The sequence below is a fragment of the Hoplias malabaricus genome, chromosome 7 (genome assembly GCF_029633855.1).
Source record: "Hoplias malabaricus isolate fHopMal1 chromosome 7, fHopMal1.hap1, whole genome shotgun sequence".
Classification (NCBI taxonomy): domain Eukaryota; kingdom Metazoa; phylum Chordata; class Actinopteri; order Characiformes; family Erythrinidae; genus Hoplias; species Hoplias malabaricus.
Genome location: NC_089806.1, coordinates 34,474,638 through 34,502,416, shown reverse-complemented (window position 1 = coordinate 34,502,416; position 27,779 = coordinate 34,474,638). Strand labels below are relative to the sequence as shown.

Here is a 27,779-nt window from a genome sequence, read left to right as displayed (position 1 = left end):
CTCTCCCTTTTCATTGACACTGTTCTAATAAGGTCTGCTGGAGTTTCAAAATACACTCTAATTATTATTATAGGTGTTATACAGTCACCTGAAATCAAATATCAGATCTAACTCCCTATGTTTCTCTGCCAAGTGGAACAACTGTCCACCCCGTCTGATCTATTGCCAGAAAAAGGTTTTCAGAGTGGGTTGATCCTCACTTACCAGACATTGGCCAGCTTTGATTACATGACAAGCTTCTGTCTGTATGTACCCCAGTCTCTTACCTTCATGTCACTAACTGAGCCTCTGCTTTAACTAAAACTGTTCACCCATTACCGGCTTCAGCGTGTTCTTTATTAACACAGCTCTTAACACACTTGTAACATTAGCATGTCTAAATGAACCAATCTTAATTGATTGTGATTATATAGTTGTTTCTTTGTTCTTTCTGGAGTGCCTGACCTGCCGGTTTCTACCACAGCAGGATGGGCTCCTCTTTTGGTTTTTTCCTTGTGCTCCTGTGTTTTGTTGCCACTGTTGCATCAGCTTACACTCTCTGGGGCTAGGACTTGGAATTCTTTGTGACAACACCAGGTAAGAATCGCTCTGTAAATAAAACTGAACTCCAAATCCCCTATCTGTTGCTTTTTAGAACTGTGAGGGTATTTAAAATTGCAGCATGATTTACCATAGCATCACCATGTTAAAATAAACGCAGTGTCAGAAGTAAATACTGTTCTTACGAAAAATCTGAGACATGTTTTATATGGGTTATTAGAAAAGTATGAAAATGAGTGGACAGTGGTTTTAAGACCTTACCTGCTGTTTATCTGTGCCTGAATGCGCTTCCAACGGTCAGATAACAAGCTTGCATGTTCAGAGTACTGGCAAACCTCAAAATCACATTTTTGACAATCCTGATAAATTTGTTCATTGCACCGACAGGCCTTATTTAATTCAGACTCCAGTGAACCCAGGATACTTTCCTTCTGTTCAAGCTCAGTACGCATAATCTACAAAACATGATAACATATTTGAGAACATATTTTAGGTAAATGAAACATCAATATACAATCTACAGAAATTAATTAACAGAAAAAAAATACAACTCATACATTTCCCAGGATACTGTTTCTCTACAGCAGGGATTTAGAGAAAAAAAGCCAAAAGAAATAGGTCTCAGAAAAAATATTGATAATTAAACAACTGACTTTTAACAGGGACATAAACACAAAATTAACACATACACCAACACCCCCTTTAGCTTGTCTTAGCTCATCTGCTGCTGTTATAACTTTTAATTCCAGTTCTTATTTTTAACCCAACCCATTGTTTACAGGTATCATCCTTTCAACAAAGGAGGTGTAGTGGTTAAAATCTTCCCCTACGAAACAGGACAACCCTTCAAGAGCCAGATATGTTTTCAGAACACAAATAAAACAGAGCAGCACTTCATTCAGTGTGTACTAGCAGTGCCCTTAAGGTAGCTGTGCAACAATCCTATATTATCACCCACTCTGGACTCTTCTGTGATATAAAACTGAATTCAGCTTCTTACTCCACAGCTGTTTTTTCAAAACCTCTCGTTTAAAATACAGACATTTATGAGTTTATTTCCCTAAAATAACTGAGACACCCTACCCCTAGGTAAAACAGTAAAATGGGATTCACCCTAAAACCTGAATAGTATTAATAGTGGTGTCGAGAAACAAATGTCCAGCTATATTTCGTTTTATAAATTAGTGAACTTACAGAGGAGTGTGTTGTCTGTGTCGTGATATAAATCAGTGGACAAAATGTGGGTCGCTGGAAAAAAGTTTAAAGAACCCTGCTCTATAGTACTTCAATCCCTCAGACTGAAGTAAAGCTTAAAGAATTTAACACTATTGTAAAGTTCAGTATACAATACCCTAAGGGTGCTCTGGTACGCTTGAACTTCAGCTGGGTCAAGCGATGTTGTGTCTCTTTCAGTAAGTCGAGCTTCATAAACTTTCACCACATCCTCTGCCTGCAGTAAAGACTGTAGCAGAGACTTCATCGCCTTCAACCTGGCACAAAATTGCAAAAGAGTTTCATTTTTTGCCAAACACAAACTGTTTTTTTATCTTTGAAAGAAAAAAAAGGTAAGTTTTTATTTACCTTATAAGATATGCATCAGTTTGAGACCCAAGTTTGTGCAATCTTTGATTGATGACCCCAAGTTGACTGCTTAGAAACTGAGCTTTATCTGCATCTTTCATGCCCTCTAGTTCCTCCAACACACATTCTTGTAGACTCTGAAACTCCCTTTTCATTGTCTCCACATCCTTCTGCACCGCCTACATAAATTAAAACAAATTCTTTCATTTATTCATTAATATTCATTAATATCCACTTCATCATGTTCTGGGTTGCAGTGAGTCCAGAGCCTACCTGGATTCATTGGACACAAGAAACACACCTTGGCCATGGCCCTAATCCATCACAGGGCATCACACATTTACTCAGTATGTCAGTATGGACATTTTTGTATAGCCAATCTCCCTAACAACATGTGTTTATGAACTGCAGGAGGAAACCGAAATCCCTGGAGGAAACCCATGCAGACACAAGGAGAACACAGCCCACTCATCGAAGACAGGAGGAATGGCATCCTGTGGGGGTCCAAACACATCGAACAAACTCGCTCCCACCTGTGCCCCGTCTCCAACCCTCTTCTTCTCTTGCATTCACCCACCCAACAGGGGGGCTTGGCTTTACACACATACCAAAGCTGATCTGAATTCCTGCCCAAAAACAGTATCTAAGTTCACCTCCTTCTTTTAGCCCTCACAAGCAAGGTCCCTTCTAGCAAAGTGTCATTTTCATGTTTTTTTATTTCTCTTTCTCTGTTCTGAAAGTTACATCAGCAATGTAGACAATGACAGAGAAATTGTAACATCCATCTTGCAATTTATTCCAATGAATAAAATTTCTGAGAGAACAGAGGCTCAGTGGAATACAAGAAAACTTGTAGTCATCTGAAGGAGGATGGAATGTACTCCAACATGACAATGAATCAGCCAGTAGATGACAATATGGCATGTTGCTTCAGTTAGATCTCTTTGCTACTGTCAGCTTACATCCACAGCAGAACAATCCAACCACAAGAACTTTTCCCTCCCAAGCATTCATGTTTGGACATGAACAGTTTTCTAGCTTACATGATTCCTGGTCCAACAGGGAAAAAAACGTTTATAATAATTCCCACTGAACGGAGCCTTATCCATGTTGCACATGCATGTCCTTGCCCAGTTTGCATGACATGACTTGTATGTGGGGCGTGATATGTGTAGACCTACCTGTGTGCGAGTTATGTGAACCGCACACTGTGTCGGAGCGTCCTGTCCCAGTGGGATGTGCAGGTGAGTGGTTAGGGCTGACTCTGCAGTTTTCAGCTTCAGCTGCAAAGCATCCAATTCGCTGAGCAAGTTCACGCTGTATGAAACCTTACGAGTCGTTGCTGGTGGAGCTGCTGAAACCAAAGGACTAGCATCTGCTTTAACTGCTGAAAAGTCTACCACATCCTTTTGTACTTGCTGGACAGCTGAAATAGACAAGGAATTATGCTGTAGAGTGCATGTACATTTGTATACTATATGCTAATTTATTTTGGATTAAAGTGTCAAATGTCCTCTGTAAAGGATGTGTAATTATTTTTACTTAAAACATCCATACAACATTTGAGCAATGGTGTTTTTTTTTGTCATGTTTAAGACGGACACTTTTCTGCTTGAGAAGTGGCTTAATAAGCAGAATGCAGAGGAAAGCATGTCCTCAGTTTACAATGAGAACTTCACAGCTAGCTGTTTCTGCAGTTTGCTAGCATAATGTACATGCATAATTGTGAATGCACTCACTATAGGTTGGTAACTGGACGACTAGGTCGTCATAGCGTTTTTGGGCTCCAGAGTACTGGGTCTCGATGGTTTTCTTGTCGTCTTCTCCAAATATGTCAGAGCCTGAGCTGGTCCTCTGGAATTCTTGGTAGTGAGTTTCCAAACTCTTAATGATGCTGCGGTATTCTTCTGGACGCATCTGAGCCAGCTACACACATAGAATATAAATGGTGATATAACATAAATCATTATATGTGATTCGCTATGTAGAAAATTATAAGCTATGAATGGTATCTGAATGGTTGCCTGCAGCAGAAGCATGTTATCTTTTTAAACATATCTCATGTATGACATTAAAGTAAAGCATTAAAGTAAAATTTGTCTGTTGTTGTTTTTTTGTGTGTGATTAAAGAAATATATAACACCTTTGAAATACATTCATTAAAAAGAAATCCTTATAATACTCATACTATCAATACACAGTTGTCATGGCAAAGCACATGTTTAGATGCACTCTGTTGATTTTATGATCACATAGAATATACAGTACTGTGCAAAAGTTTTAGGCAATTTATTTTTTTAAGTACAAATTCTGTTATAGATATTTATTTTATAAATTCTGCATTATTGAGTCAGTACAAAAACATTTTAGATTTACTTTACCAATAATAATTATAATAATGTTACAAAAAATAATAATTGTATGTCTGTAAAGAAAGCAACTTATTAAAAATACATTCAATTACATTCAATAAAAAAAGCATAATGAAGGCTCCTGTGTTTTTGCTTGAAAAAAGAAGTGTGACAATCCAACTTCTTAAAAGAATTGTGGCAGTGTGTGTGTGTGTGTGTGTGTGTAGTGGTTTACCATAGACATGGTGAGGGAGTTGATACGTTGGATGTCCTGAAGGCAGTACTGCCAAGAGATGAGGCTCTTTATGTTGATGTAAAGCTGGTTCCACAGTGACATAATGGCTTCATAATATTGTTCATTCCTGCAATGCAATGCAATACAAACGTTGTGTGAACTTTACAACATGCATACCTAGGACTACAAAATTTCAGTGAGAACGTTTAAATGCCATGTCTCACCAAGCAAATTTCCCCAATCAACACCAACATTCTAATAATGACAACTGTCTAAAAAATATTCCCACTAATAAGTATGTCAGTCATTTTCTCTTAGTATCCAAACATTAAAATTGAATGACAGAATGATTCTGCAGGTGCTGTAATCTGACAAAATGCACTCCTCAGTTCTATGGATCATTTAAAATCATGACAGCCGCTGTACATGTATAAATGGGAATTATTCTGTTACTAAGCAATGTAACAAGGAATGTTAGCTAAAGTTAATCCTAGCTGCTGAATCACAAGGGAAATTAAACGTATTAGATTGTTTAGAGTTTACAGCAATCATGGTCCAAAAAAAGAACTTTGTTGCCCATTTAAGTGCAGACTTTGTTACCAATTCTCATCCCCTATAATTTACAAACCATTTTTGGTCACAAAAAAAAATAACAAGTGGGAATGGGATATAATCTAGAACTATAATCTTAACAACATCAAAGCAGTCAATGAGGGGCTCCCGAGTTTTGTTGCTGTCTGTAAGTGGCAATATCATCAGGAGATTGCTGGTTAGATCCCAGGTGATGCCTCAGTCAATTCCTATACTCAGTTGGCTGAGGCATCACCTGGGCTCCTTAGTTTTGTTGGTGTCTGTAAGTGGCAATACCACAGGAGATTGCCATTAGGTCCCAGGTGATGCCAACTGTATATGAATAACTCACACAGAATTGGTCACAAAAGCAGGGAAATTCATTCTAATGTGCTAACAGTTTTCCATTTGATCCTATGATAAATATGCTAATGGGGCTAAGATCCTCTTACATCCTCTTAAGATATTTCCGTCAATTTCTGACCAAGGTCTCTGAATATTTTACTCTGACTAATCATTAGATTGACCCACTCTAAATGCATATTAAAAAGTTATCTTCCACATGCCGGGTGTACAAATCACACCAAGAAGGTCTCTAAATCCTCAAATCCCCAAAATTTAAGGACAGACTTTAACATATTCAAATGTCACCTTCAAATAAATTCGTACTGCCACTAGGAAAAGCCCCAACACAGTCAAAAACTTTAATGGACTGTGCTCTGTGTATTGGGCTAGATAAGCCTTAGAGAAAACTGGTGCCAGCTGTTCTAATCTTTTATTAATTTGCATGTTTTGCTAATTTACATGTCTTGTGAATTTGCGGTGCATTTGTAAAATGTAGCATATGTTGTCATTTCGACAGATATGCTCTGGTTCTACTCAGCTACCGCACCAGTGTTAATGTGTAAGAACATTTTAGAGCATTTCAAAACAAATATGGCTCATCAACTCAACAACTGAGTTTGATGAAATTTGTTGTAAAACACTGGGTCAGTGTACCGGCCTTAAAATGTGTGTGCATGTTTATATGTTTACATAAATGTCATACTTGCTAGCTAGGCTGGTAGACAGTGGGTTGGGTGGAGGCACTAGGAGACAGACAGAGGGCACTTGCATATCCAGGCCGCCAGGTCCAGTTACATGCCACTTACTGCGCTCTGAGTTATCTTTCAGAATCCCTTCATCACCCTTACAAATCACTTTCTGTGAGTGACCGAGAGAGAGAGAGAGAAAAAGAGAGAAAATGACACAATGTACACACTTGGGGGCTGTGTTTATATTTTCTAAGGATAAGCAATGCACCAAACTGAAACTTTCATTGCAATAATTCAGACTGATGCACTGCCAAATCAAATGTATTCCAGTAGTAATTATTAAAGCTGTGCAGGGATATTCAGCAATTAATGAAAAACATATGGGTTGTGGCGTATTTTAGTTCTTCAGAAAATCTATGTCCAATGCATGCTTTCAAAACCCAGTCTCCAGGCTGGGCTTCGGCACAACCTGTGTGCACACTTTGCTACTAAAGGTACAGTGTATGCAAGAATTAAATAGAGCTTCATGGAAGTGGTTTATTTTAGGTACAAAGCTGACAAAATGAGATGTGTTATCGCTACACTTCATTGTAAGTGGGCTGTTTTAGCGTTATGTCATCATTTCTACATTAATTTATTAATTGGGTTTGGGGGGGGGTTATTGATAGCCTATCTTTAGCAAGTAAAAAAAAAAAAAAAAAAAAAAAAAAAAAAAATTCTCAAAATTAAAAGTTCAATACCTACCCAACGAGCAAATATCTGATTCACTGAATATTCTGATCCAGCCCTAGTAATGATTTTGTGTATGAACTTGAATTTGGAGAGTGAGTGTACACACATATGTTGTACCTGATCTTGTCTGAAGTCACACAAAGCTTGTACTATAACAGGGCTGGCGCACTTTTCCTCTGGGTTTCTTGGCTTCAGTCTTACAATAGTCTTGGATTTATTCACCAGGTGCTGAACTTGTGGCTTCTGCTCAAACAGGCGGTCACGCTCTCTCTGAGACAAAAAGACACACACACACACACACACACACACACACACACACACAGTGAGTTTGTCATGATTTAAAGCCTCACTGTACGTATGTTTTATGTGGGAACGCATCACTGTCTTATTAAATTAATATTACCTCTAGGTCTTTAAGCAGTTCTTGCAAGTTCTGCAGAGGTGTTGTTTTGTCACAGGTGAATTTCTTGCGAATGGTCTCATGCTGTTTTTGCAGTTTGTTATATGTCTCATTCGCTTCAGTGAAGAACTGCATGGAGGTAAAATGGGGGTTAGGGTATGTTACAATGTGTAATAAAGAGCACATCTTCAAATTAAACCCTGTAGTGAACTCACTTTGAAGAATGTATTTGTTAATTTAGATTTTATGAATTTTGACTTTGATTGTATGACTTATATCCACATTATAGAACTATATTTTTATTGTTATATCTGTATGCAAGCCATGAGTGTTTTGAAAAAGCCACATTATGATTGTATCATTAAAATTGTCCCATTCCCTGTGTTTGTGTGTTACCTGGCTATAGGCTGCATTCTCTTTCAGGTGCACATGGATGCATTTGGTGATCTGGAGGAGCCAGAGCCACTGGGTCTGAAGGGTCTCCATGTAAGCCTGAACAAAATTAATGGAGTCAGAAACTAAGAGCATAGCCCAATGTTTTGCTATACAAAAGCCATTAAGTTTTTACCTCAATCTTATCTGAAGCCGGATGGTTGTTCATAAGCAGGCTATCCACTTTCAGTTTGAGTTTATTCAGATCTTTCTCCTTCTCTTCCAACTCACTCATCAGCCTCTGAGGAGGAAATGTATGTTTCATGTATGTTTATTGTGAATATTTATTGTGTAGTATTTACATTTTCAGAATAAAATAACTAAATAAACATGTAACCTAACATTTATCATCACAACAATGATCTGATTCTCATTCTGAAAATGAGTATTTCAAAGATAGGCAGCTTCTCTTGTGTTATAAACCCAAGGAAGCAATTCTGTCAGTTTATGGGGTGTGGCTTTTTAGCTGCTGGAGCCACAAGAGTCACAGGAATAAGCAGAAACAGATGTGAGGGAAACACTGCATATTAATAAACCCTCATGTACTAAATGAAGGTGACACTGCAGAGCTACATCTAAGTCACTTTAAAGGCATCAGGGATTTTTTTCCTTGTAAATAATATTTGCATAAAATTCTGATGTAGGGGTTAAAACAATGACTGGGATGGAGACTTTACAAACCTTTATCTGGGCAAAATAAATACCTTTTAGAAAATTAAAACATTACATGCCACTAATTATTAAAAGGTACACTAGGATGTAAATGTAACTTAAAATTCCAGTGTTGCTTCGCTAAGCTGTAATAGGGAGCTCAGAGCCTTAGGAATTGCTACTCTGGGCTCAGCACTACAGAAACTGCACTATGTAACATTTGGAGGAGGGTAGGAATTTATCTCCTTCCCACTTTATTTCAGGACAGTGCTATGAAGGAAAATTGTACTCTGCAACTGTAGGTGGAGCTCAGGAGCAAAAACACAAAATCCTACCTTGTGTTCCTTTGATTCAATACAAATAAAAATTCTCAAGAAAGCTTTCTTCTAATATTCTACTAGAATTTATTTTATCTTTAGTCAATCCAGAAATTGCAATAATATCTAAAGTTTTATTTCCTTAAATGAAGGTTTAAATAGTTGGATGAAAGCTTTGAAAAAAATTTATATAGACACAAGTTTAGTCATGGCTGTTAGCACAGTCTTACGGAGTAGCTCTCCTGCTTCTTGGGGATGTAGACATCAATGTTCTTGTTGCCCCAGTCAAACACCAGCTCAGCCTCCTCTCGATCATTCACCCACATTATCTCTCTTGAGATCTCTTCAATAATGTTTTGCAGCTCATGCAGCTGGGCGCTTCGTGCAAATGACATTTTCTGCAAATGGGAAGAGAAAACTGCATTAGACATTATGTAAACATAATACATCTCTTTCGATTCAAAGTGCAATTATGTGAAAATTCTTATGCTCATAGCACAGGGGGTTTACACTTATAGACCAATAGTAGTAAAATATGAATCAATATAAACGTGAATTATATATATATATATATATATATATATATAAACTGTTACAATTACTTGCAGTTTGTGCTAACAGGTGGTGTTTTAACTGTTTGGATGCCATTTACTACCTGTAGACTGTCCCATTCCTGTTCCAGAAAATTCAGACTGGCCTTATCTCCTCTGTCTCTCTGTTATAGAAAGAAAAAGCTCTTAGATATAGTTGTATAGAGTTTAATTACACATTTTTACACTATTAGAATAGTAGAATATTACACTAATATTCTAATATTCAAAATAAGAATACTTTCTCTGCAGGAAACACATTTATGTACATTTCTAATGGACAATTCATTTATACAACTCTAGGTATGTTGGCAAATATGTGGTCTGTGTTTTTACTTTACAGCTGACGCAATATTTTATTACTTACACCAAATGTTTGCACAGTTTTATAATTATAGCTTTACTCTATCTCTCTCTCTCTCTCTCTCTCTCTGTGTGTGTGTGTGTTGAGAAGAAGCATGAGGATTGCATAATGGGGTTGTATGTGTGAGAGACAGACAGGATGGTGCAGATCTGTAATAAGACATTTGCCTGCACAAATCTATATGGATGTATGTGTATGCAAACTCACCAGTTCCTCACGAGCTCTTTCCATCTCCAAGCTTCTCTGGATGGAGCTGTGAAATTTGTTATGACTGATAAGCTGTTGTTCTATCATGGCGGTATCATCTCCCCACAGCGATGTCTCTATCAGGCGCTACAGAGATAAGCACAGAAAATGAGATATACCTCATGAGTTTGTAAGAACACACATCAGTCTCATTGTCTTAACAGAACCTTAGCTCCACAATGGAAGCTTTATAATTAAGAGAAGGAAAAACATTCACTTCAATGTGAGTACATTTTGAAATACATTATATTAGTACTAAACGTGTGCATTTGTAACAACAAAACACATTTATTCTAATTTCTGACATAGATTCTGGTAATATGTTTTCGCTAAACCATTAGCAACTTAAATTAATATATGATTAATCTAGGTTAAATGTGGACTTTCTAACCAATCGGAGTGCAATCCAACTTGTATCTACCTGAGCATTGCAAAGAGTTACATGTATGCAGTGTTTCAGTATTTTAAGTGTCATCATGATTAAGATAAATGAAAATCAACTAAAAATGTTAAAAAAAAAAACATTGTAAAAATGTACAGTACCAGTCAAATATTTGGACACATCTTCTCATTAGTTTTTGGTGGAATAGGGCTATTCACTGTATAGAACTATGTACCAGCCCCTACCTCTACACAACCCAAGTTATGGTCTCAAACACATTAAATAGGCAAGCATTTCTACAAATTAACTCTTGGTGAGGCCACAGCGGTTCACTGAAAACCATTCCAGGTGACGACCTCATGGAGCTGATTGAGAGAACGCCAAGAGTGTGCAAAGCTGTCATCAAAGCAACAGGTGGTTACTTTGAAGTGTAAAGTTCTGTTTTGTATTGTTTCTGTTCTGTGCTCCCCTTGTCATGTGATTGTTTCCCCCTGTTTTGTGTCTGCTTCCTGCTTGTTCACATGTAATACCCTTCCCTTGTGTTTCTAGTGTCATGTGTCTTAATTAGTACCCAGGTGTTTCTTGTTGGTGTTGTCTTTATATAGTCCTTGTCAGTGTTACCTGTTTGTGGGTCATTGTACGTATGTTTGGTTGATGTTTATGGTCCTTAGCCTTGTTTAGCTGTGTTTAGCATTTAGCCCCTTAGTTCTGTATAGTCCTTGTTTAGTGTTTAGCCCTGTTTATAGTTCAGCCCTTGTGTTTAGTGTCCCTCTCTCTAGTTTCCTTTAAGTTATTGTAATAAAGCCTCCTGCACTTACCTCCTTCCCTTGCTCCTTGACCCCCCATTATTACATGAAGAATCTAAAGTATAAAACATATTCTGGTTTGTTTAACACTTTTTATTCATTTACAATGTAATAAAAAAAAACAAAGAAATAACACTGAATGAGAAGATGTGTCCAAAATTTTGACTAGTACTGTACGTATTATTTCATATATATATATATATATATATATATATATATATATATATATATATGTGTGTACATATATATATATATGTGTGTGTGTGTGTGTGTGTTTGTTATTAAAGCAAGGACCAATAGAATTTAAAAACTTGGATCAGTTACAGGATGAATGCCAGCATGTGTTCTGAAATAACATTATGTTCTTCTAACATTTTCTCCATACCTTATTTTGCAAGAGAAATGCAGAAGGATATAAGGGTTTTTCTCTATGTCACTGTGCAATAAAGCTGATTTATTTGAGCTACTTGTGCAATAAATCTTCACTTTAATAAAATAATCTTGAACCATGTCCATTGTTCTATACATAATTAAATGTTTACATGGCATTAAACAAAGCTATATTGTGAAATTACTAAAAAAAGGATAAACCCATTTGAACTAGCTAGATACACGTTGTGTCTGAACACTAAGCACTTTTGTAAGTCACTCTGAATAAGAGCATCTGCTAAATCAAGTAAACATATAACAATATGTTTACATTGTGTTAATGAGATAGCGCCGACATTGATTTTTAAAGATTGTTTTTGCCAGTTCTGTATATATTATTAGAAACCAACATTACTTTGTCCAACATTATTTATTTATACATGTTGTTGTTAAATCCATGTCTGTCAATGAGGCAGGCTGTTATTTTATGACACTCAAAGCTACATCAGCATGTACTTTGGAGAGTGTACAGAAGTAAATCACTTTGGCAGAAGGAATTTATGGTATTCCCACAAAGAGAAGCCAGGCAGATAAAAGAGAGAGAAAAAAGCATGCCTTTCAGCCTCGTGTTCTTCTCAATGCTTTGTTCTGTGCCTCCATTGCCAGCACCCCTTTCCTTTACTTCTTTGTCCCAAAAGATTTATATTCTCTCTTTGTGAACACTAGAAATGAACTAAAAGAACATTCAGACTATGCTTTGAGGTACACTTCGGTGCTCTTTGAATAGTGAATATTTTTATCTGCTGTTTTCGGCTGTGTGATGAAAGAGTTTTCATAGGATTGTGTGAAAGCGAAAACTGGCAACATTGGTTCAGCTGGTCATTTACAAAGTTAACCTGCCACTAGAGGGAAGATAAGTGAATAGCTTTATGCTGGCTCATGATTTACTTTTACAAGGAAGTGATGGCAGTGTTCCCTGTCCGGGCTTAATTCCAGTCCCCTCTTTATAGTGTGGTTAGAGCAAGAATTTCATTTGTCCTCGGCTAACTGTTGTTTTTCAAAGCTCAGTACTCAGTACTCCTGATGGCCTTGTCTGTCTGTCTCTGTCTCTCTCTCATTTTGTTTTGGTTACATACTGCAACTCATCGGAAAAACTAGTAACTTTATTCAGGAATTAACATTTTAAAAATGTGGCTTTTTTGTAGTATCATTTATTTCAAATATATATTTACTGTGAACACAAGTGGTAATATTTATTGAATAGTTTGATTTGAACAGTAAGTTATATTTGTGTTTTATTCATAATTTGTTTTTATTCTAGACTACTCGTGGCTTATTTAAATTCTCATTGAGGTAAATGAACACCATGCCCAGCCCTACAGCTGACATATGCCTTGCATCTACCTTTTGTTGGTTGATCCAGGCAATGGCATCATTAAAGCTTCTGCTGGACTCGTCCCAGCTTGTACTGCCTCGGCTCATTCTCATCTTTCTCTGCAAAGAGCCACCTGCAGCCATGTGCACAGCTTTCAGCTGCTCAGTGCACTGTTCCACACTGTAGATAAAGGGTGGGGGGTTAGGGTTAGGGATAAATAAATAAATAAAAATAAAGATCACTCTGTGTAGATAAGTTAACAGAATCAGAATCACATTTTATATCATGTACACAACAATGTACAGGAATTTTGGTGTATTTATGAATGAAGCTGATGCAGAGTACCGATACCAACTCTATGTTACACATCTATCTTAACAGCTAGATAGGTGCCTATAAATCCAGATATTTATATTGCTATATTTACAGATTTCATTTTGTTAAAACAGTGTTCTGTATTGCTAATATGATACAATAGGCTTGAATGGACAACATTTACTTCTTATTAAATGCACATTAAAATATGTAAAGTTTCAGAGGCATAAAAAATGAATATTTCCACAATGCAGTAACAAGTACAAGTAGGAAGACATAACCTTACTAAGTCTGACTGAACAGCTTTTTACACTTTCTAAGGGCTGGTGTTGACTGTGCTTATCGTGCTTCTTTGTGGTTGCTTGAATGATGTCAGTGTTGTTTGGCATGCCTGGGTTACACTACATGTTTTTTTTTTGCCTCAAAATCGCATTTCAGACCAGTTGTAGCATATCAAACGTTTTATTTTTCTGGACGTAATCACGTAGTGTAAATTTTCCAACAACTCAAAGCTGAACGAGTCCCGTCAACTGCCAATGGGGACAGAGCATAGAAAGTAAATAGGCACGTGCAGTGGAGCTCTAAACGGGATGGATTAAAAGCTAAAACTATGGGAAACTACAAGACATTACATAGTGCTGGATGCACATGTCCCCAAATAACAAGTACTGCCTGTAGGAGAACATGGTGCGCCACAAAACACACTGTTACAGCCTTTATTCCAACTTTATTCTAATTTTCCCTTCCACCTTAAATGACCCAACACAGTGGCGTGCACTACTGCTAAACAGCAAATTCACCAGAGTTAAATCAACACTATTGATTTATGTTGATTTAACACTTGAGACTTTGCTGTGTACTGCTATTTCTGAACAACTTAAGGTGGAATGTAGCTGCAACTATGTGCTATTACACTAATCTCCAGCTCCCACTGCAGTGTAGAGACCACGCTGTCCAAGCCTCCTGCGCAAAACAATAACTGCAGCGAGTTGTACGTCCACATTTATCTGTCTCATAGGAAACGTGAGTTGCGTGTTTAGTTGGGGAGTTTGGGGTTGTGTAGTGTGTGTGAATTTTTTCCAGTCTCCGTAAAAATCAAAAACAGTCGTGTAGTGTGAAATACCCAGTCTGATCATAATCTGCCCCAAATTTAAATTCAAGCTGCATCTAGCGGTGCTCATAAGCGTCAGTATCTGCTTCATGGCGTCTCTCCCAAAAAGTGCCAAGTGTACTACATGTAGGGAATAAGGAGTAGTGGGCCATTTCCAGCACACCTATGGTATTGGTGCTCCCTGTAGTCGATACCGATACTCTGTTTAAGTGCCCGTATCGGTGCAGATACCGATACCGTATCGGTGCAACAGTACAATACACATTCACAAATAATTTACTAAACGAGTGTTACAGTGATGTTGTGGTTTATAACCGACAAGGCATTATTATAACAAGATATGACAAGGGAATTCCTTCAGGGTAAATGTACTTTACTGCTTCTAATCCTAATGCAATAATTCTGCTGTAAATGTTTCAGTCAATAGATTATACACAGGTATGTACTGGTGCCTGTATCTTCATTCTGTATGTATGTGCATGTTCACTAGTTCTAACCTCATGATCACACTGTCATTTGAATGGCCCATGTTTTGCAGCTCCATAGCAAGGCCCTTGAGCTGCTCAATGAGGTCTCTGGCTGAAACCATGTAGTGCTCCAGCTCTGCTGCAGCCCGTGTTCCATCAGCACCCTGCAACACATAATGTCACAGTCAAAAATATAAACAATATATAGCAATATACAGAAAATATGTAAATTTGAAGCCTTTAAAAAGACAGCATGAAACATACAACACAACATACAATAATAAAACATACAATAAAACGTATAATGATTAACATTTCATACAATAATTTAAAACAATAATTTTCACTTTCACTTTTATTTATATGTAGGATGCATGCATAAGCATGTTCCAAGCTCACCATCTGTAAAATATACTCAGCATTATGTAGAATCTCTTGACACTTGGACTTGAGAAAGGCTGCTCTTTGGTTGATGATAGTCTTCGGGGAAACACTACAGGTAAAAAATGGTTCAGGGTAAGTTAAGTGTGGGCAATATGAAAATATTTTACAATTACTGTGTAATGCATTGAGTCACCATGTTATTATCTTAATTTTTCATTTTTTTTTACATTTGATTTTGTTTTGGGAACATTTTTAACAGTAAGACTATTTGCTGGTGCTTCTTGCTTTAGTTTAAAAACTAACACTTTGTGACATGTCGATTAAATAGAAAATGCCCACCAGCATTGTGAGATTTTATGTTTGGCTTTTTCGAACATAGAAACCTTAAATCCTCATTGCTCTTTTGACAGTTGTGCAAACATGTGTGTTCACATGTATCCACAGGTCCTGGAGGTATTCCGAGTTGTGAGAACTTTCTTATTCATGGGCTCACCGTTACTTGACAGGCAAGAATTTGCCATTATCAAGATCAGTTTAAGTGGATGTAGATACAGTCAGTATCTCAGTAAAAAAAATAAAAGTTAAAAACAATTATGTGGCTTAGCTACAAATTAGTGTGAGCTGGTGAAAGATGGTATATTACATATATTAATGAGTGGAGACTAATCAATGAGTAGTCTTGATCTGTAATTTTGTTGCTGAGTATTGTATTTAGAATCTTGTCCCAGTCAATATTTATAATATATTTATTCATTATATAATATTTCAACATTTTGTGTGAATTATCAGAGACATTAGTCCATTAGGAACAAATTGTTTACTTTTGAATATATCTATGCAAAATGTATTTATGAATACATGTGGACTGTATTTGGTCTAAGATACTGTTGCTCATTGTTTGCTTATGATACTATAACACACATAAATGACAAATACCCATGTTAAACTGGATTGTGGTTTATGAGTTGTATAGGTGTGTCATTACCATAAGTGTATCATATTACTTCCAATTTTTAAATGAAATGTTAAAACCTATATATATTTATTATGTTGGCAAAACTGAGGTTTAAGACAAATGTATAATTTGATGTTTTTATTAAGAAAATTTCCAAGCAGTCAATTTATTAAAACAAAAACCTGTAATTAATACTAAATAATCACACAGTTTGCTGCAGTTTGTAATAATAGATATTTTAATGTAAAATTAAACAATCAGTGTAAGCAATCCAATGTCATTAAATTTGTATATTTGTCTATAAGTTAAAAAAATGTAATCACAAAAATAAGATTGAAATTCTAGTACTTTCTTGTATTTTTGTGCGATGTATGTGTATAGTGTGATGTGCATGACAAACTGGCTAAAGGAAATCGTCCTGTTTTCTTTTATTATAGTATAACAGTGTATTCATGATGATTTCTTAATTAGAATCTCTTAATTTACTGAGTAAAAGTTTCAGGGAAAGCTTTAGCATTGGACACAATCTTTTATAGAGAAAATGAATGCTACCTTGCAACCCGTGACTCAGACAATAAAACATTACAGAGAGAGAAACTGAAAGAGGGGTTAAGGGTAAGAGTGAGAGTTAGTTAAATAAAGTGTAGTCTACATTCTGCACCCAACAGTAAGGATGCAATGTTTACGCTATTTCACTAAGCTTTGTACACTGCTAGAAAAACTGTCATTGTGGTGGTACCTTTTGCTGTTACTGTAGTGGTACTCTCAAGGTTACATATTCTGTACCTTTAACAAGGGAATATAACTGTTCCTTATTCTATAATAATTGTAGATTTTAAAATTTTATATGCCCAACTTTATCTCCAGAACTTATGATGTCCTTTTATTTTACACATTTCTGCATTGAAAAATATTTACAACTCCTTCTGGAGAAGAGAATGTAATGTACCTTTGGTGACAATAATGTACCTGTATCATAACTTTTTATGATACAGTTTTTATGATAAAAACTTAATTACAGAAGGAAGATTTGGGCGAATTTGAATACAATTATAATTTTAGGTTAAACAAAACAGCGTGCATTAATTTGTTCATTTCAACAGCACTGGTATAGAAAACAAGTTTCCAATGTATCATAATTTGTGTCTCCATATCATACTGTGCTATTAACCTTTGACATTATAATATGAGTCACTGTATTGAACAGGTTCCTCTCCCTCCAAACAGCCAATGATTACTGCTGCATGATTTATAGGACTTGCTGAGCCAATGAGAACAACTGTTTCTTGGACAAGTAAAGGCAAGAATTTGCACACTCTGCAAATTTTTTTTCTTTTTGTCCACTGTCCAAATGTCTGCAACCATATTGTCCAGTTAGCATGTAGTCCATATTGTCTATATGCAAGAACGTAGAGCAATTTCCTCCATGCTTCCATGACAAACTAGTAAGAATACAGATCAAATACAAAGGCGAAATAATAAATAAAATATACTGCCAAAGCTGCCTAACCACTGTAGAAATCTGATGGACTTAATTAAGTATAAGGCTTCAATTAAGCCACTAGCAAAGCAGCAAAAAAATACACATTATTTTATGATCTTTAAGTAATTTGAATTAACTTTTTATAATATGTGTGTGAGGAGAGATTCATCATGTGTCATTCATTCCTTGACAGTACTACCATAATGAATAACTGCTGTGAATATATGGAGTAGCACACCCTTCAGGCATTTCTCATAGGATCATCAAGTTTAAGCTGCTGGCAGAGTCCTTGGTTAGTAAACACCATAAAACAGAATACAAGGGTTAGATAATATTCAGGCTTGGTGTTTCAGTTCCTGTGCTGTAAGCGGGAGTAAAGGCCCTGTTCAAATCAAGTAATAACTTTCAGTAAGAGCTTACATGCAAATGACTCATGACATGATAACATAAACAATGGTCAATTTGTAGAGTTTTTAAAGGGCTTAGTGCAATCAAATGGCTGGTTGTTTGAGGGGTATGAATGGAAGCTGTTTCGTAAGTCAAACATCTTAAAAAAGAGTCAAAACACACACGCTTTACATGTTCATCCTCCTTTAGGTTTATAACAGAGATAAATTAAGTCAGTATAAAGCTGTGTGCCGATCTCAAACCTAATTCAGTTAAGCATCCGCTTCTGACACTACATTAAAGTTTATTTTAAAGGGGACAGATGGGAGGGAAAGGAAAAAACAGCAACTATAAAATAAAACAACCCAGGCAGATTACAAAAAAGCTGCACAAGTCTAAAAACATGGGAAAAGCAAGCTGAGTGCAGGCAGTTTAGAGTTGTCTCGCCTACTCTTATGAGTATCTCCAATTACTGAGCTGGAACAGTGTTTATGTGAAACATGAGGTTAAACACAATAAGCGTGGAGAAATAAGTATACTGATGACATATGACAAAAACAAGAACAGAAAAAAAAACACAAGTTAAAATAATTATAATCCAGAGCTGCTGCTCCAAACACCTCACTTCTGGGCTCATTCTCTTTAATGGAATGTATTGAAACTGCCTGTTCTGAACAGGGCTGTTTAAAAAGGGTAAAATCTGTGCTGTTTTTTAACCATAACCTATCACAGACATTTTATTAAGACTTTATTTATTAAAACAAGAGGTATATTATTTCCCTTTTAAATTACCTCACATCAGGACACTGGTGTTCTGTTTAATACATTTATAAAAGAAGAATGAACCTGAAACACAGGTATGAGCAATCAGCAATAACCATTTTGGTTCTGCATCAAATCATCGCATGGCTGTAATAGCTATGTAATGGTATGCAATTGTTATTAACATGAGATGACATATTTGCACTCTCAGCAAACTACTGCCCTTGTTGAGCAAACAAAACACCACTGCTCAACACTGAACACAACTCAACACCAAAACTACAGGTCAATAATAACTTAAAGAGGATAGTAACATTACCACACCTTGCTACATGGTTTTACATCCATGTAAAAAAACTTTTACTGTATTTCTATTTTTAGGTATATACAATAATTTCACAAATCAGGAATAACTGACAGGACATTAAAGTAGTGTTTAAGAAAGGAACTTTTTAGGTCAAGTAGTTATTTTCACTACGTTCTGTTTACGCATCACATTCCAGATACATGTATGTCTGTGTTTATGGTATACACATGATTATTCCAGGAACTGGAATTCTGCAAAGGTGCTCTGTGACAACAGAAGTTGAAAAAAGAGCTTAATGAATATGGATAGAGCAATGAATAGATAAATCAGTAGACAGATAGATAGATAAACACTGCTAAATGTACATTAACTTCAATCCCTTAGACAGCACTGCATGGAAAACCCATGCTATTGTGACAAACATGGCCACATATGCTTGGGAGTACTTAAAAAAAATCACTGTTAATTAAAGCTGGCCTTATTGTCAAGAAATGCAATCTGAAACCCATATACCAATTCTGTCCATAAACACCACCAAGTTTTCTTGGACTAATTTCATCTTAGAAGGTCCAAAAGATATTGACATGTTTGTTATTGTCAGATAAATACAAGCTTTGTAAAATAGTTTGGGGAAAATACACACTGAATTATCTGTGCCAAAGACAGAATAGGTCATCCAAATGTTGTCAGTGAAAGGTGCAAAATCTGACATCTGTTATGGAAATGTGGTGCAACAGTGCCTTGCATATGAGTGACTTGCATATGTGTAAAAACACCACGGATATAGGTGTGTATATTGGGATTTTAGAGAGACATTAGCTGCCATCAAGGCGACATCTTTTCCTAAGAAATCCATGATCATTTTAGCAAGAAAATGCCAGGCTACACCTCATTGTTTCACTGACACTGTGTTTGTTTGCTTGAATTGTCTGCCTTCTGTCCAGATCTTTGTCCTATTGCACATCATGAAGAGAATAAGAAAAGTGACTACAAAGTGTAGCCTTGTATCAAGCAAAAATGGGCAAATATTCCACTTGCAAAAGTGCAACAATTTGTATCCTCAGTTCCAAAATGATAAAAAAATAGCTATTAAAGTTAATGTGATGTAACACTGTGGTAATTATGTATCTGACAAGTGTGTGTTGCAGATATCAATTTTTAAATTTGTTTATTAGTTGGTTTGTAAAAATTAAAAATCCAACTTTTCTGGAAGCGAGGTTTGTAGACACACCTACCTTGTTGCTTCATCTTGTAAACTAACAGACCACAACTTATCTAGGGCTGCTAGAATTTAGTGTCCTGACAATGTAAAATTGACTTTAAAAAGAAGTGAAAGTGGGCTAACAAGGTATTCCGAGCTTCAGATGTCTGTAACTGTAGAACTACAAAGTGTTCGTGGGTCTGATAACGCTACAAAGGACATTGAGATGGAAAACAAGGAGGCCATTTTATTGTTTTGGCTGACCGGTATTTAATTTCGAATACTGGCATCGTACTATAATATTCTTATCTGTGCATGCCGATATTATTCTATCAAAATCATAAAAAAACAGAAACTGAAATGATATATCTAAGCCTCCAGTGATGTCTACTGCAACGGTTTCTTTCTTCTTTTTTTTCTTTTTTTTTTTTGAATAATTGAATCATACTGAAGTTTTTATAGTAACTGTTTTTAGATAATAGTTATAGTTTCAGTATAAACACTTTATACTGGAGACTTTCATAGGGAGCTCTGCTCTAGTTTGAAAACAGGTAAACGCAAACTTACGTCTGTCCTCCGACCATACTTCCCCGGGGAAAAGCGAAACCCGGGTCCTCCACGTACTCCTGCTGCGTATATCCATTACCGCCGGGATACAGCTGATAGTTTCCACTGCTCAGGTCGCTTCGGGAGCTGGATCTCCGGCCGACGGTCTGCATTCCACGCTGAGACTCATAAACACTCATCACTGCTGCCCTTAATCCGCTGAGGGAAATCAAACTTTTAGACCAACGAGCAGAGGCGGTGAAGCGTCGAGTGCCTGAGAGACAACCCCCGCATAGCAACCGACTCTCGAGCGCCCCAACTGAAAACTGAACACAGCAGCTACAGGTCTTTCACCGCCCGTAAACCGAGAAGCACCGCCTCCAGCTCGCCCTGATTGGCTAAAATGACTACTTGTAAAGCAAGAGAAACAGCTTACTCCATAAACTCCAAAACTAGAAAGAAGGCAGGATTTACCGAAAGTGAGGGAGGCACTAAATAACGACCAGAAAAGACCCTCCATAACTAGGGCTCGACTGAAAATATGCAAGGGGTTATCACCCCCTCAGTTAAAGAGCTGACGAAAACAAAACACCGCTATATAAGACCACCATTTCCCCAATTCCATCATTTTATTCAGATTCAGTTGGTCTTTATATCCATCCAACCAAATGAAGTTAACATTAGAATACAAATTAGAATTTGTTCAATATAATCTCCAATAACAGCATAAGGTGGATATATTTAAAAATAACAATTTCTTTAGTTCACATTATAACCAGCTCTATTGTCAATACATTTGATCAATTGTTTCCCTCCATAGCCCATACTCATGCAGCATTTATAAAATACTGACCCAAGTAAATCTGTTTGTACAAACCCCATTTCGAAATTGGGACATTTTCTAAAAATGCAGTAAACCCCAAAATTTGTAATTTGTTAATTAATTTGTACATTTCCTTAACAGGCGGCACGGTGGCGCAGCAGGTAGTGTCGCAGTCACACAGCTCCAGGGGCCTGGAGGTTGGGGGTTCGATTCCCGCTCCGGGTGACTGTCTGTGAGGAGTTGGTGTGTTCTCCCCGTGTCAGCATGGGTTTCCTCCGGGTGCTCCGGTTTCCTCCCACAGTCCAAAAACACACGTTGCAGGTGGATTGGCGACTCGAAAGTGTCCGTAGGTATGAGTGTGTGAGTGAATGTGTGTGTGTCTGTGTTGCCCTGTGAAGGACTGGCGTCCCCTCCAGGGTGTATTCCCGCCTTGCGCCCAATGATTCCAGGTAGGCTCTGGACCCCCCGCGACCCTAAATTGGATAAGCGGTACAGATAATGGATGGATGGATTTCCTTAACAGGAAAAGGGAAGATTTTCAGTGTTTACATTGGGCTTAATTGAATTCTCCAGTAGTAGTAGCCACAAACCACTTTTACTTACAACTGAGTACATTTTCAGTATAAAAGATAATTAGGTCTAAAATACAAGACTAAAGCCCAGTGTGAGTAGGCATGAAGTAGGGTGACCAGACGTCCTCTTTTACCCGGACATGTCCTCTTTTTTAGACTTAAAAATTTTTCACAAATGTCCGGGATTTTGTTTTTCTAGAACGTACATAGAACCTACTCCGATTGGTTCGCTTGAGTGAGAAGGGGGCGTGGTGAAGGAGTCTAAAATCTTCTGATTGGACTGTCTGACTGTAGAGCTACCGTTATTGGTCGATAACCTTCTCTGTAAACATTTAATTGGTCAGTCTGCACGTCAGTAGTCCTTGTCTACCTCAGGCAAAGCTCATGTACCTACCCTCATCTCGAGCAGCTATACCGAAACATAAGTGTAAGTTCTCGGATGAATTAAAAAAGAAATTCCCATGTTTTGTGTAGCAAATAAAGGTGTAAAGGACCTAAAAGCACACATAGGTTCAGCTAAGCATACGTCGGTAGCGAGGGGCAAGAGCTCATCACACACACCCCGCCGAGACGTGTGTCCTCTATTTCACCATCTCAGATCTGGTCACCCTACATAAAGCCAGGGATTAAACTGGGCTTGAGTAAAAAAAATATATATAGGAGTATGAAAAAGTACTTAATAAATAAAAATTCCATTACTAGAGGACATGTAACTAAGAAGTTATATATTGATGAAGAGTAAAGAGTAATATATACTTTCTTAGCTCATGAACACAAACTACCAGCCTCTCCCAGTGTAGGAGGCAGCTAGGCAAGGCTTGTTGGTATACAAGTAGGGAGGAAAAAATCTTATGGCCATACCTACGCCCTCACCATCAAATGGGCATTGATGTTTACTTTTTAATTGGCCATACCCACCCCTCTGGCACAGGGACAGTCAATACCGCAGGCTAGTCAGGAAAAACCAGTTTCTCTGTTTATAACCCTAATCAACTTCTAGCCTATAAGGTTTCTGTAAGAGCTTCTAACTTTCTGTCCTACACACTGTTTTCTTTTCTTTATTTGTTTGTCAGTTTATTCATAATATTTTATTTTTACCAAAATGTACCCTACTTTATCTTTCAACAGTTGTTCCTCTTAGCTATGACTTCCTCAATCACACGCAACAAAACCAACCTGATGAAAGCAAGCACATTTTTGTCTCCCGGAGAAAAAAAATAGAGGGAGCTACCTTGCTTCTTTTTGAACTGCTGCTAATACAATGCTGTTGGACAGTTCAACACACCTACAAGAGAACTTTGTCCATATCTGCTAAATTGCAGAATCCAGCACAGGATGGTGGTGGTTGATCCTACACTCTCAGAAAAATTGTCACTGTTGTGGTACCATTTCCTGTCACTGGTGGTACATAGGTACATGCAGGTACCAATTTAAGGGTAAAATTACACTGTTTATACCTTTAGTGACAATAATGTACCTCTACCATACAATTCATCTGAAAGTTTACCCACCTACAGGTTTCAGAATGCTGAGGCATCACCAGGGATCCAGTTACTGATTTCGTGATGATAGCGTCTTTGCTTTAACAGCTGTGCCTCTCAGAAAAGCCTTATTTCATTTCCTAGTTATGTGATGAGATCACTATTTGTAGTCATAATTCTATAAAAGATTGGATCAACATGTTTTGCCTGCTTTTGTTGCCTGTGTGTGAACTCATCTGCAGAACTCAATGTAATGTATGATGTATTTATGACTCATATGACTGAAAGGTCAAGATGAAATTTTAACAAATTAATGAAGGACATATACTTTTCTATACTGATACAAGACTACATAACATCCAGCTAAGTGTTGGCCATATCATTGGGAGATTACTGGTTCTATCCTCAGTGATGCCTCAGAAAGAGCCAAATTGGCTTCCATGTATGTGTGGCTGGCATTGCCCCTTCTACCTCCGTCACACAGAAAGATGGCAACAAACACAGGCATCCATCACCTGATGTAACAAACCTGGGCAGTCAGTGTCTCCTTCAGTGCATGGGGCTGTTCATTAATGTTGCATTATCATGAGTTGCATGCTAATCCTTACCCTCCCAGTTTTGGTGACACTGTGTGTGATGAGGCATATAATTAATGATTGGGTGAATATGCAGGAAAATACAGGTTACAAAAAAGCCCCACAAATACACAAATGGTCAAATAACATCATTATTTACATAATGATGCAAAACGAAAAAGGGAGCTACATATATTGGATTTAATATTTATTTTAGAGTCATCAATACTACTGAAAAAGAGACTATTTGCATGTGTGAGTGTGTGTGTGTATGTTTGTGTTTGTGCGTGTGTGTGTGTGTGTGTGTGTGTGTGTGTGTGTGTGTGTGTGTGTGTGTGTCTCAGGGTGTGTGGGTGTGTTTGTAGTTCTTGTAAGTCGTCAGCTCCACACACGCCCAGTTGCAGTATTTCTCTCCCCCCTGTGTGAATGAACACATCCATCCAGACACAGGGTCACAGACTTTTCAAGAGAGTGGGAAAGGAGGGGTGTGAAAGAGGGAGAAATGAAGATTCAAGACAGTAGGACATGAGACATACTCTCTGGCACTTCGTGTTAATCGGCTTGTCTCTCCAGGCACATTTCTCAAAGGCTTCTAAGCCTGTCCAAGCCTGACACAAACATTCCATACATGCCAAGAGCTGTACTAAAAACTTATCTAACCATACACATAAGCACACACTCCTTTCAGAATGATTATCATTATCATTCTGTTGCCAGTATTTTCGCTTTCTGTATGGGAGATACATGTACAAGGGATTCTGTACAAGAGAATCATGCAGGCAAAGGCTATCAGCATGAGACCATGAATTTATCTTTGCTTCTCCCCATTCATAAAGCAAAGTGTTTAACAGAAAGTGTGGCTTGTATCTGTTAATCATAAACTCTTCAATAACAAAGCTACAAGTATATATAATGGTATATGTTCAGTACTATTCCCAGTCTTTTACTGTTTTTGTTGATCACTATGAAATTTGGTATATGTATTTATTGAAGCATCACCAAATACCAAGCTTTATACAGGAACCAGACCTGTTATCATTGATGATAAAAGTAGTAAACATTGACCAAACAACTTTCCTCTTTGTTCAAATACAAACCAGAGAAGATGGGACGGTGAGCAAACCAGAATGCAGTGATGTGCAAATAATTTAAAGCCTATATTTAATAGAAAAGAATACAAAAAATATTTTATAAACCTTGAAAGTAAAACAGTATTTATTGATTATATATAAAACTATATTATTAAAAAAACAACATGTTTAAAGAAGTTCAAAAGAGGTGAGAAACGTATAATAGGTATTTTATAAGTTTTGTTATGCTGCAAAATAAGAAAATCAATTTGATATGTAACAGGTCATGAATGGCTTTCATCTCAGAGTGGCTTTCAGAAGAAAAGATGGGGAGGGTTTCATCACTCTTTGAAAAACTGTGTGGCAAATATGGCAAAGTATTAAGAATCACATTTCTAAATTTAAAATAGTAAAGAACTTTGGAATTTCATCATCTACACTACATAACATCAATAAAAGATTTTGGGAATCCAAAGAAATCTCTAAGTACAGCCCCAAAACTAATATTGGTTGGCTATGAGCTTTGGGCCCCTCATATATCACTGCATTAGAAACAGATACAATTCTTTAGTGGAAGTCACTGCATAGGCACAGAAACACTTCCTAAAACCACTCTCTATGAACACATTCTGACACTGCATCTACAAATGCAAGTTAAAACACTGCCATGTAAAGAATAAACGATATATAAAGAGGATCTAGAAATGCCACCAGCTTGGGCCCAGAGAATAGAGCATCCATGGTTTCCAAAACGATTTTAAAATTTTGATTTGTCAGATCACGGGACACTTTTCCACTTTTTTTTTTGGAAATCAGGGATGCTGCAGTATCTGGGCTAAAGCGGAGAGGGACCATCCTTCTTTTCATAAGCCCTGGTTCAAAAACCAGCATCAGTGATGGTATATGTTTGCATTAGTGCACAGAGCATGGGTGATTTGCACATGTGTAAATGCACCGTTAATACAGAATAACATATTTACAGGATTTGGAGCAACAGGCTGTCAATTATACATCTCAGCCCATAAACATGCTGCATACATTACACAGAATGGCTCCTTAGTTAACTAGACAGTTGGTATATTAAAACAATAAATACTGTAACAGAGAGCCTGAGCCATTGAGCAGCTTAAATCCTGTAACAAAAAAGTATGGAAAAACATTTCACTTTCAGAACTACATCAATTGCTCTCCTAAATTTGCAAACATTTACAGAGTTTTGTTTAAAGTAGTGATAATGCAATGACGTGGTAAACATGCCTCTTTTTGAAACATGTTCCTGGCATCAAAATGAAAATGAGCAAATGTTAAATGGAACATATAATACCTCTTTTTAAAGTTAGAATAGGTCTATGGGCTATACAAAACATGTTAATAAAGTTCTTTGCACAAAATCACTCTCACATAAAGAGATCTCACCAGCTCTATACTTGCGAGTTCTCATACAAAAGCACGCAAAAAACCCTTTTTGTTTTTGGAAATGGGCCTGGTATATTTAGAGATGTGTCATGTAGAAAACCTGTGCAGCAACAAACAAGCTACTGTCTGACTTCACATCTAAAAGATATGCCAATGAATGGGTACAGTGTTTAAAAACTCCAGACGCACTGCTCTGTCTGATCTACTTGTACCAGCCCATTACAAACTAAAACCACTGCCGCATAAATGTCACTGCAGCACTAAGAATGATTCACAACAAAAATACCTATAAAATAATAATAAATAATATAAAAAATACCTAAACATTGAAGAATAGGGAATAAAAAGGGGTTAACAAATTATGCAGAGCAACAGCTGGACGTCAGTGTGTAATTGGCGAAGAACAATGTGCAAAATACAGTGCCTTGCGAAAGTATTTGGCCCCCTTGATCTTTTCAACCTTTTGCCACTTTTCAGGCTTCAAACATAAAGATATAAAATTTAATTTTTTTGCGAAGAATCAACAACAAGTGGGACACAATCGTGAAGTGGAATGAAATTTATTGGATGTGTCAAACTTTTTTAACAATTAAAAAACTGAAAAGTGGGGTGTGCAATATTATTCACCCCCTTTCTTTCAGTGCAGCAAACTCACTCCAGAAGTTCAGTGAGGATCTCTGAATGATCCAATGTTGTCCCAAATGACTGATGATGATAAATAGAATCCATCTGTTTGTAATTAAGTTTCCGTATAAATGCACTTGCTCTGTGATAGTCTCTGGGTTCTGTTCAAAGCGCAAAGAACATCATGAAGACCAAGGAACACAACAGACATCTACCAAGACCCGGCCGTCCCTCTAAACTCTAATCTTGAACAAGGAGAAGACTGATCAGAGATGCAGCCAAGAGGCCCATGATCGCTCTGGATGAACTGCAGAGATCTACAGCT

The 27,779-nt window shown here is 37.1% G+C and overlaps 1 protein-coding gene across 4 annotated transcripts in view; it reads right to left on the bottom strand.

Moving 5' to 3' along the window:
* The window catches only part of dspb (desmoplakin b), a 29,464-nt gene extending 8,154 nt beyond the window's left edge, over nucleotides 1-21,310 (bottom strand). Inside the window, exons 1-18 of one of the 4 annotated variants that reach the window (XM_066676459.1) lie at nucleotides 20,915-21,310; nucleotides 15,268-15,361; nucleotides 14,899-15,032; nucleotides 13,005-13,155; nucleotides 10,005-10,130; nucleotides 9,499-9,558; nucleotides 9,074-9,241; nucleotides 8,012-8,116; nucleotides 7,840-7,935; nucleotides 7,447-7,572; nucleotides 7,161-7,313; nucleotides 6,326-6,480; nucleotides 4,708-4,834; nucleotides 3,861-4,047; nucleotides 3,303-3,547; nucleotides 2,122-2,300; nucleotides 1,892-2,030; nucleotides 802-995 (exon numbers count right to left, since the gene is read on the bottom strand). In XM_066676459.1, the coding sequence (XP_066532556.1) occupies nucleotides 802-995; nucleotides 1,892-2,030; nucleotides 2,122-2,300; nucleotides 3,303-3,547; nucleotides 3,861-4,047; nucleotides 4,708-4,834; nucleotides 6,326-6,480; nucleotides 7,161-7,313; nucleotides 7,447-7,572; nucleotides 7,840-7,935; nucleotides 8,012-8,116; nucleotides 9,074-9,241; nucleotides 9,499-9,558; nucleotides 10,005-10,130; nucleotides 13,005-13,155; nucleotides 14,899-15,032; nucleotides 15,268-15,361; nucleotides 20,915-21,093 (2,618 nt within the window). In that variant the 5' untranslated portion in view covers nucleotides 21,094-21,310. Of the gene's footprint in view, nucleotides 1-801; nucleotides 996-1,891; nucleotides 2,031-2,121; nucleotides 2,301-3,302; nucleotides 3,548-3,860; nucleotides 4,048-4,707; nucleotides 4,835-6,325; nucleotides 6,481-7,160; nucleotides 7,314-7,446; nucleotides 7,573-7,839; nucleotides 7,936-8,011; nucleotides 8,117-9,073; nucleotides 9,242-9,498; nucleotides 9,559-10,004; nucleotides 10,131-10,586; nucleotides 10,790-11,243; nucleotides 11,257-13,004; nucleotides 13,156-14,898; nucleotides 15,033-15,267; nucleotides 15,362-20,914 lie in introns of those variants that run through there. The other 3 variants (XM_066676463.1, XM_066676461.1, XM_066676460.1) reach the window with 3 other exon arrangements.
* Between the last annotated feature and the right edge of the window lie 6,469 nt (nucleotides 21,311-27,779).